General features: G+C 41.0%; 1 protein-coding gene across 1 annotated transcript in view; it reads right to left on the reverse strand.

Annotated features, from left to right (window-relative positions):
- The window catches only part of LOC311244127 (sodium/hydrogen exchanger 8-like), a gene marked incomplete at its 5' end in the record, with an annotated part of 30,059 nt that overhangs the window by 17,903 nt on the left and 607 nt on the right, over positions 1 to 11,549 (reverse strand). The window contains 5 exons of the mRNA XM_084333537.1: positions 649 to 760; positions 1,247 to 1,329; positions 3,212 to 3,328; positions 7,210 to 7,315; positions 9,919 to 10,057. Of these exons, the coding sequence (XP_084189663.1) occupies positions 649 to 760; positions 1,247 to 1,329; positions 3,212 to 3,328; positions 7,210 to 7,315; positions 9,919 to 10,057 (557 nt within the window). The remainder of the gene's footprint in view (positions 1 to 648; positions 761 to 1,246; positions 1,330 to 3,211; positions 3,329 to 7,209; positions 7,316 to 9,918; positions 10,058 to 11,549) is intronic.

Here is an 11,549-nt window from a genome sequence, read left to right on the forward strand (position 1 = left end):
TATATAGCGGCACCACGACCGCATTTCACCCCGCCTGAGAAATAAATATGCCTACGAGGCTAAAGATGATCTGAGTCAACCGAGTTCCATTCAATCGCCACCGCAACGCACACCGTTTAACAAAAACTGGGAGCGAGGCTACTGTAGATGCGCTGTCAACTCTCGCTCTGACTCGGCCCCGCTGAAAGAGACAACACTCATTCCGTGAAGACCCGCCCTACTCTGCTCTGATTCGCAGACTGTGGGTGGGGGGGAGAAACTCTGACGGGACGCTGAATGTGATTGGACCAGACCCGTACACAGACAGACAGTGGCACATGCAGAGCACTGATCGCAGAGGAGAATAAGATAGCGAGGATGCATTTGCCTTCCACTTTACTTGATATCACTCCGGAATCACGTTTCAACCAAGTCACTAACGTAACGTTGCTGTCATGAGCCTGCACTATAATAGCCTACAAGTGATCAAATAAATAAAACTTCTAACTCGCGCAACGACTCGGCAACAAGTTGTGCGCGGGCCGCACTAACACTGAACTTTGACGTCAAGTAGGGGGCCGCAAAATATCATCCGCGGGCCGCGAGTTTGAGACCACTGCACTAGGCTGAAGATGAACCTGGACTCGTCCTGTAGACTAGACTTCTTACCACTGAACCACATGACGAACGTCATCTTGGGGGTGATCTTGTGGTCTCTGAAGAAGTTGAGCAGGAAGGTCAGTGGGAAGATGTTCACCGCTCGGCCGAGAAGAACTAGGATCTACAGAGAGAACGGGAGTTCACAATCACATTCAAGCCCCAATAAAAAATATATCAATTTAAGCCTTAAGGTATATTTGCATGGATCCCTGGAGTTTTTTTTTTTTTTTACTTTATTTTTTAGCGTTTATCGCTTTTCTGGTCAAGCATGACCGACAGAAACAGGTTGAATGGGATGTAGAGTAGGGGAAGACACTGAGAAAATACGGCGGGTCCGGGAATCGAACTCGTGTACCCCAGATCCGTGACAAGCACGGTTGTCCCCGACGCAGAAATAGCGCCGAGATACGCGGTGAGCTACGGGAGCTCCCCGATCCCTGGAGTTTCTATATGTCTTTACATGTAAATTAAATCAATGTATATTTGTCACATACTCTGTCATACAAGTACAACGTGCAGTGAAATGCTTGTTCTACTATACAATAAATAAAGTAAAAGTGTAGAAGTAAACAAAAACGAAATAAGATAAGACAATAGCACAACTTACTATGCACCAGATGACAAAGGATAGCTCAAACTTGTGAGGGAAGCTGAAGATGGAGAGGCCGAGGAAGGCAAACACACATGTCTCTGTTGTGAGAGTGAGAGAGAGAGAGAAAGAGAGAGAGAGAGAGAGAGAGAGAGGATGGTGAAGAGAAATAAAGAGTATAAGGATCAATACCACGTTTGCACCAATACCACTTCAGCACTGCCCATACAAATCCTTGAGCCCTAAATTCGGGATGATACATAGTACCGATCCATTATCTTCATAGAACAGTATTTATATTATATATATAATATTATAACTATTTGCATATTATTAAAGGTGCTGTAAGTGGTATTTTTTTCTTTGTTAAAATAACTGGTCTACATGTTAAAATAATATCTCTACACTCAGACAGCCATCACTGATATAGAGTGTCTGGTCAGTAACATGGGTCTCCCAGTCCCTCCGCTCTGCAGTAAACATTTTATAAATTTCTGGTATACCCACTTCATCCAATCATTGGAAAACTCCACACTGCAAAAATGGTCCGACAAAAATAAGAAATAAAAACTACCAGTTTTAAGGAAATGTGTCTTTGAAACAAGTAAAATAATCTACCAGTGCAGTAAGAAAATCTGGCTTGGCAAGATTTCTTGAAATAAGTAATAATATCTAGGGTTCTCTCTCCTGATTGGATAAAGTGGGAAGCAATACCAGGAAATGTATTTTGTGTTTACTGCAGAGCGGAGGGACTGGAAGACACATATTACTGACCAAACAAACAAAACTTAGCAAAAACAATACCACTTACAGGACCTTTAAAATACATTGTTAAGCCCTATTCACATTGGACTGGTATCACAAGGGTACCCATGGTAATATAAAATTACCCCCCAACATTATAGTTTCAAATGAGACATGAAACTAATTCATAACAACGCCAAATTCACTGCCTGGTGCAACAATCATGCAGAGTAGCCTCTTTCAATATGTTTTCAATGATGAATCATATCTATGATTCCAGCAGGGGAAGCATAATGAACAGGATAACAGTTACGGTATGTGCTCCTACTTTGGATGGAAATAATATTTTTCAAGAAGGAACTGTAGGCGTATCGATCTCTATGCAGAGGTGAAGCAGATTGATTGGGTGTTTGGACTGGAAATGCATTTCAAATATCCTGTATTGATTTTACTACCAAAAACTAATTACGACCCCAAATTACTGAGATGCCGATTTGTATGGGACTACTATAATTAGATTCGATTCAAATGTATTGTCATTATACAGCACAAGTATTGTACAGTACAACAAAAAGAAGTTTGGCATCCAACCAGAGTGCAAATGTAAAAGTAAAGTGCAACAGCAATATACAATGTACAGGTGATTAAACTGGGTATAAAATATATAAACTAGTACTACTGAGTGTAGTGCTACTGAGTAGCACTGAGATTACCTCATGACCTCTGTGTTTGATGAAATATGGACGGTCACCGGCGCTGGAATCTTTACTTTACAAATGACGGACATGATCAATTCACATGGGATTAAGATCACAGGCGACCTCCGCAATTACAACAAAATACTAGAGGTCCCCAGGTAATACTAGTCCTGTGCGAATAGGGCTTTAGGTAGTATTTAAATCCCCTATGAAACTTGACAGATGTTTTTAGTATTGTGATAATAGTGCCACCATGAGGCCAAATTATTCAAAACATCACAGGCCTCTTTGCTAGTGTAGGGGAAACATATTTTCCAAGTTTGGTGAAGAGTTCACAAGTAACACACCACGTCCTGTTAAACAAAAACAAGCTGTCTTGCTCAGATTCCTGACATAATTACCGATCATCACGTATTACCGGTATCATCACCAATACCCTATTTCAGTCTGGTATCAGTTCAATATCCAATACCGGTACATATAGATAGGGATGAGTACATATACAGTAGATAGGGATGAGAAGGGGAGGGGGTGTACTGACCACACATGAAGGCCACGGTTCTCAGTGTCTGTTGCATGAGGATCTGGGTGACAGGAGACAGGTTGTGATGAGTGTAGTGAGACATCACAATCCCTGAGAACAGGATGGACATGATACCTGTAGAGAAGGAAGAGGAGCTCGTCAACAGTTCACATCAACATGGAAAGGATGAACATACAGGGATGATTTGCTGGGGAAGACGGGTAGGATTTCCCCTACATTTACATGTCATCGCCAGGTAGAGAATGCTTTATCACCCCTTCTGGTGCCTTTCAATATACATGATTCCAAAACCAAAAAAAGCTATGGTTGCAAAAATCCCTGCATGTCTGTGTAGACAAGGCCTTAGTCTCCCTCCCCTCATGTGACAGTGGTTACAACAAGTTTAATGACGGATGACATGAATCCAGTTCGAATTTCTCACTAACAAAAAGTTAAAATGAGAACGGTGAGAAGACAGCAGCAGCATCTCATCATGTCCCAGTGAGCAGAGGAATTCTGGCAACGCTGGCTTGGAGGAGGGAAACTTGGACCTGTTGTCTGACTGAAGGCTCTACGGAGCCAAGAGTGCTCTAGATAGAATAGAATAGAAGTACTTTGGGAAATTTACCAAGGGAAATTCAGCACTACAGATCGCTCACAATAAACATTTAGGTAGTCAAAAATCACAAATAAGAATACAAATACAGTCAAGGATATACATTCTAACATATACAGCCATTTCCATACACGTGGGCGTGCGACTCGCGGGGTGGAAGCGATCGTTTTCGCTTTGGTTGGATTCAGAGGCGTGCGCCACACACATTTTCACAGAAATACACTCAATATCTGCATTATTACCACACATATAGATGTTGTTCAACCAGCTAATGTGTCTGTATCTTTCCCAATACAAATAAACCATATTACTATACTTTTTCAGGAGTACAGTCACACTGATCATCATTCTAAAATGAATTCTAACATTTTAATTAATTATATAATAACTGGTTATACATGCAAAATGGACAATAGAACACTGGAACTGTAAATCTTTAAAAAATCTTCAAATGGGGACTAACTTTGCAATAGACTAGGCATTTACAGCTGTTCCAATGAGCCCCTCCTCTCTGACACCACCGAGTCTAGCTCCACCCCCATCACGTTACTGGCCTTCCTGACCACCTTTTTGGATGGACCAGCTCCCCACCAGACATCAGAGTTCACAGTTCTCTCCAGAAGTAGCATCACAGTGCTCATCCTGGGCTGGCATCTATGCATACGTTTTTGTTTTTTTAGATGGATTTTTGTATGCATCGACACCGTGGCTGTGAACCTACTCTTGAAAATGACCATCACAATCCAAGTCTCCCGTACATAAATCCACAATAGCCTGGCCTGTTCATTGAATCAATATATTTCTGTTACCTCGTTCAATTGGTGAGCTTATCTGTCTATTTACAACCATATTATTACATTTGAAATTATTCTGGAAATCTTCCCGTAAGACAACTTTTTGTGCACATTTCAAAAGGTGCCAATAAGAAAGTATTTGTTTCATTCTAAATGCTTTGAGACAATGAAAAGGCTCATTGTTTAGTGAGCTTAAAGCATTGAAATCAGAGCTTACTATTGGAACTTAATGTTACAAATACAATTTCAAGTTTGTTCATTAAAACATGAATAAACTTCAATGACTAATATTCTTAAAGCAATAGCTTATAGTAGAGTCATCAATATTTTCTCTGCATTGATACCTCCATGTAAAAGACATATATCAAGTTAACACTTTGATCGCCATGGTTAAATTCATAATTTACCATCCCTAGCCAGCTCTATTTGTCTATGGAGAAGTTCCCCTTCTTTGCAGGGCTATAACTTTTTAAATTCTATTGCTAAATTGACATTATTATGGCCCATTCAATGTCCTATATCCATTGTTCAGGGTGTAGCAACGTTATACTTTTTCATTCACATATTCATACTAAAATATGGTCTAAAGTATAAGTATGTTTTTATCGTTTTCTGCAGCTTTCTCCAGAACTTGATTTATAGCCCCAAATGCATTATATTGATGATCAAATACAGTTTGGTAGCGATCGGTGCCAGAAAAAAAATTTCAACTGGAGGTACTTTTAGAAGTTACTACGTATCATCTGATGATGACCGGATGGGCGGGGGGTCGTTTATAATTCCGTGGGCAACGTTATATCATTCACCTAGTGTGGGTCATATGATCATCAGAGCAGTTTATATGGAACACATTAGAAAATAACGCTGGATCTTACCGTATCTTCCTCGCGCCGTTGGACGATCAGCTTGGAGTAGACAGTTTTCGATTATGGGATGTTGATTTAGATGAACCATTTCCAGGTTGTATAATACTATATACGTCCAAATAACGTTGTTTATTGAGTTAGGGCGAGCGATTGATTATCCTGTGTGTCGAGACGGAGTCCGGCTAACGATCGCGAGTGCCCGGACGAAATATGGATGAGCACTTCCTGTTTGGCGCGTCACTTCCTGTTGGCCGATCTGCCGATCGGCCACCAAATGGCTCTTGAACCGTTAGAGAGTTGAGTGGAGATCAGCAGTATATCTCAGGACCCCGGAGGAGAAATATGATTTCGATCACAGATTTTTGAAATATTGATATCAAAGACGAGTTACGGCGTCTTCGGCAGAATGAGCATGGTGAGCAAAGACGAGTTACGGCGTTCCCGGCAATTAAAGTGTTAATGGCCACTTTACACCTACTAATAATGTATATGCAAGCCTGTATATTCTGCTGCGTGGGAGAAGGTCAATCATCTATTCTTAAATTAAGCCCACTTTTCTTGCACAGTTCACACATCTTAAGACTGCTCTAGGGCTGTCCCCGACTAAGGATTTGGATAGTCGACTATGATTGGCCAAAATTTGCCGTTAGTCGACTATTGGTCGGCAAAAAAAAAGAAAAAAAAGTATAATATATATATATTTTTTTCATTCCATTTGGGCTGTGAGAGTCGAAAATCTCTGAAGGAGTCGACTGAAGGCTTCTTGTCCTCTGCAAAAGCATGCAATCAGTTTTTTAAATTGTTTATTTGTCTAGTCTAGTGTGTTCATTAGATGGGTGAAATCCTCTTTCAGTGCCTCTGTGCCTGTTTTCGTAGGCAGTTAGCCTCTGGTATGCGTGCCATTAGCGTTAGCCACGCTTCTAGGCCTCTTTTCTTTTGGAAAGGATAAAAAAATATATATATTTTATAATATATATATATATATTTTTTTGTATTCGACTAAGAGGTTGGCAGTCGACTACGGCTCCTTTCGACCGATTAGTCGATAAATCGACTAATAGGGGTCAGCCCTAGACTGCTCACAGATTCAGTCCACAAAGAAACAAGGACATACATGGATGTGAAGCGTCACACATAGATTGAACTGGTGTTACACAAAGTGCAATGTCTGTGAACTGCCACTAAGGGTAGAGTGGCTAAGTGTGAGTGACTGAATTACTGAATGAATAATGAGTGAGTGCGTTAGTCATAGAGGGGCTTCACATAATTTTTTTTTAAATAAAATCATCTGGTTTATCTTCCTTATTCAACGTGTAACTGTTTTACAGATTTTCTTTCATCATATTAATCTGTGTTTTGACTCGTTTAACTTGTAATCTCGACATCATTGCAAATCAGGGCAGTCCTCAATGATTCTCTAGTGTGAATGAAGGTTGACTAAATTACAAACACACAGAGTGATAGATGGATGGACCACGGCCTGTAGATGAAACTACCATGCTGATTTTCATTGCCCATGCACGTTGAATTAATTAAAACCGTTTTTTCTTGGTGGGAGAAACAGATGTCTACCCTGAAAGCTGACTTCCATTTATTTAAAGTGCATGGGAGGTGGCACTATGGCGGCCTATTCTCAGACCAGGTTTTTTCCTACACCCCCCCCCCCCCCCCCCCCCTTTAATAAGGCCTAACTATGACGGAGAGAAGTGTGTGTGTGTGTGTGTTGTTGTTTATACTGACCAGACAGTTTCATTCCCTCTGCCAGGCCATAAGGCAGGTAGGCAAAGATGATCATCATGCCGAACTCCAGGGAGGGAGTCTTCCTCAAATCAAAGTGCTTCAGGGACTGGTGTGAGAATTAAGGGGGACTTCAACTCAATAAGGTTCACTTACATACAGATACAAATTACTTTTGATTCCACGCACACACACACACACACACACACACACACACACACGTTTGTATTACTATATACATTCTATAAACATCTGTAGAATATAGTCCCAGTCCTTAAAATGGCACTGCTACCTCTCAAACTGCACTAGGCAAGCAGCAGTCACCCCAGAGGGTTTGTTTGAAATTACACAAAAGCAACAGCAGGTGCAACAGCAGCTCCAACAAGGACAGGAGAACAAATAAGCAACAAATTAACTACAAATAAAGACGCAGCATGAACTTTGAACATGCGTTTATGAAATTGAGAGGTAAACTAATTTTCCAGCAATGCAGAAATGGCCACTCTCACTGTGTTAAGTAGTAAGCTAATCAAGTTGGGTAAGCTAGCGAGCTAATGCTTACAACTCAAATTAATTTAATAATAATCAAGCTAGGTAAGCTAACTAGCTAATGCTTACAACTCTAGAAGGATTTCACGAGTTGTCTCACTTTGCCCTCTCTGGCTTTCAGTGAGGGAGGTGCGGCACCCACTACAGCAAACTACAGAATCTATGTTGCTGGTTTAACATATTTCTGAGTATATTCTGAGTATATTTATAGTAGGTGTAACTGCTAAAGAAAGAACCCCAACATTACCTTAAAGGGGCATGGAAACACTAGATATCAAAGAGACAATTCAAAATCGATGTATATGCAAGTAGAATAATCGTGTCACATTTGATAAAACAGTTTTACAAATGAAAAAATGTATTCTCAAGCAGCCTAATTTTAAGCTATCCGTCTTATGGGCCACCATGTTTATGTTCTCATGGATATACAGCCTCACTGGAGTCATAGCTTCTGGCAGTTCACCACACACACACACACACTCCTACGCAGAGAGTTAAATGACATTCCAGATCAGATTCCACTGTCAAACATCTCTGCCTAAAGAGGCAGTAAACTAACCGGTGCTACTTCCCCTAAACATATTGAATAAAGAATATTATATTAATTTCCCCCCTTATGTTTAAGTTTTAGGTTCAAGTTTGTTTATTTATTTTTTACCCAGGGACAGTGCACATTAACAATTTCAGTGCCGGCCATTTAACATTGAAAACCCCGTTGAGTGCCAGCATCCACTTCAACGATAGCGTTAAAAACGCATAATCTATGTTTTAAATTATGGCTATGTGTCTAATCTGCCTGTCGTTTATCAATGACTTGTTTGCGGTCAACATTGTCGAAACGGATTGTTTTTTTATCGGTTCATTTTCGTTTTATAGCATTTTGAAAAGCCCTCGTTTTCAAGGAAAATATTAAGATTCCGTGATAAAAGGCATTTACTGGAATATTCTAGAATACACAAAAACGTAATTTTTCTGCCTATTTATGAATCGTTTTCAAATAAACGCTATTATCGATAGTATATGTGTACTTATGCACGCTATAGAGACGGGCTGAAAAATCTATTCTCATTTCCTCATCAGCGATCACAGACACACATAGGGCAAACGCTTATATCTCGGTGAAAACAGGTCTGATTATCCTAAGACTGGTAAAAATAGATTCCTTACCCGAGATCAGATGTTATCCAAAAAGATTATTCCAATTCCTGATCGCCATTCCAAATATCGATCACGCTTATTGATTACAGTGTTGATACTGTAAATACATAATCCACAGGTTTTCCGGGCCGGCGAGCACAATCAACCTTCAGATGCCTTGAGGGAAAAATAAAATTAGGAAACTGACCACTCCCCCTGCATCAGTCAGAACTGATGGGGTGCAGTTACACAGGGAGAGACGATAGGGGGCGGTATCTTCCCAATTGAGCTCAGAGAGACTCTGCAGCACTAACCCGAGGCTTGATTGATGAAATATGAATTCAAATCACCAATAAATAAAAAATACGGCAAACAAACGACATTTCATGTCGTCGGCACTCAATGGGAGGTCTGATAAGACGACAATTGTCGTGGCTGGCACTCAAAGTGTTAATGAACATCTTCAGTTTCCACATCAATGTAAATGTGCCAGATTTGAGCTAATTAGCTCGTTTCCATCTGTAGTCCCTGCCTAACATGCATGCCTTTATGGTGTGGGAGGAAACTGGAGTACTCAGAGGAAACCCACGCAAACACAGGGAGAACATGTAAACTCCACACAGAAAGGCCCCCTCCTGGGGTTCGAACCCAGGACCTTCTTGCTGTGAGGCAGCAGTGCTAACCACTGTGCCATATTGTAGCCTACTTTACTAATCAGAACTGAAAATGAGTTGGAAAATGTGACATGATTATTTGACTTGAAAATATGAATTCATTTAGAATTTTCCCTTTGACTTCTAATGATTTCATTCTCCGTTCACCCTGAGTCTAACCCTAACCTGTGTCAGTCCATAGTCAGCCCCAAGAAATACCCTAACCTGTGTCAGTGCATAGTCAGCACCAAGAAATACCCTAACCTACATACTGTAAGTCTAACTCTAAAATTGCCAATTTTCAAAGTGACGACAGGCAAGACACACACTTACTGTACACACACACAGACAGACACACACACAGAGAGGATACGAGGGCGGAGATGAGACCAGTCAGGGTTCCAAGGGCAGCGGAACCAAAGAACATTTTCAGGAAGTAGCCGAGTGCCTGAACAAACGTCTCCCAGCCCGTTACCATGGAGTTGTCTGCGCGAGCGAAGCCCTCTGCCGTGCTGAGAGAGGAAGAGGAAGAGAGAGAGAGAGGAAGAGAAAATTGTGAAATTGAGTTTGATTGATACAGTAGTTACAGTGGTTTTGTATTTAAAGGACAATTCCATAATCCGATGACAAACTATTTGGTAGCCCCATCACAAGAAAAGGGAAACATGTTTAATTCTCTACAGTAGTTGATTGACTGAGCTCATGATACAAGAACAACAACAACATAAATATGATATTTAAAACAAGATTTCCTGTATTTTGCTTCTGTAAAACGTAGTGTTGTGTTTGTAAACACTGGGGTAAAGGTTAACAAAGTTACAACAAGTGTACTTCCCATCTAACACATTCCACATTTATATAGTCAATGATCTGGATTGGGATTTACTATGCTACAGTACAATGTCATCTCACACAATCCTATGTAATATATACATCTGTCCCTAGAGGGCAGTGGAGCTCCACCACCAAATCCTAAGAACATCCAATCTTCCATACAGGTATGGTTGTGGGTGGTAGTGTTTCTTACAGGTATGGTTGTGGGTGGTAGTGTTTCTTACAGGTATGGTTGTGGGTGGTAGTGTGTTTTACAGGTATGGTTGTGGGTGGTAGTGTTTCTTACAGGTATGGTTGTGGGTGGTAGTGTGTTTTACAGGTATGGTTGTGGGTGGTAGTGTTTCTTACAGGTATGGCCGTGGGTGGTAGTGTTTCTTACAGGTATGGTTGTGGGTGGTAGTGTTTCTTACAGGTATGGTTGTAGGTGGTAGTGTTTCTTACAGGTATGGTTGTGGGTGGTAGTGTTTCTTACAGGTATGGTTGTGGGTGGTAGTGTTTCTTACAGGTATGGTTGTGGGTGGTAGTGTTTCTTACAGGTATGGTTGTGGGTGGTAGTGTGTTTTACAGGTATGGTTGTGGGTGGTAGTGTTTCTTACAGGTATGGTTGTGGGTGGTAGTGTGTTTTACAGGTATGGTTGTGGGTGGTAGTGTTTCTTACAGGTATGGTTGTGGGTGGTAGTGTTTCTTACAGGTATGGCTGTGGGTGGTAGTGTTTCTTACAGGTATGGTTGTGGGTGGTAGTGTTTCTTACAGGTATGGTTGTGGGTGGTAGTGTTTCTTACAGGTATGGCTGTGGGTGGTAATGTGTTTTACAGGTATGGTTGTGGGTGGTAGTGTGTCTATGAGAGTAGATGAACAGTTACCTCCTGTGTTTAATCCAGGATTAAAGTCCTGTTTTGTAAATAGAGGGCGACTGTATCACAATACCTTTAAATAGACAGGGAGAAGCAGGGTAATGGAGTTTCTCCTGACTATGCAGGCAAATCTTGTTCTTCCAATCAGAGCTTTAAGACTGTTCACACTGTTATTTGTGTGTCCACTGTCCAGACATCACCAACTGTGGCAACAATGCGCCAGGAACTATGTACGCCGGCGACGTGACATTCCAAAGTGGAAGCGTGAGGAACGGAGACAATTAATTTAATTAATTAATTCCACGGCCTGCTGTCT

The sequence above is a fragment of the Notolepis coatsorum genome (assembly GCF_963971535.1).
Source record: "Notolepis coatsorum genome assembly, chromosome: 17".
NCBI classification, from domain to species: Eukaryota; Metazoa; Chordata; class Actinopteri; order Aulopiformes; family Paralepididae; genus Notolepis; species Notolepis coatsorum.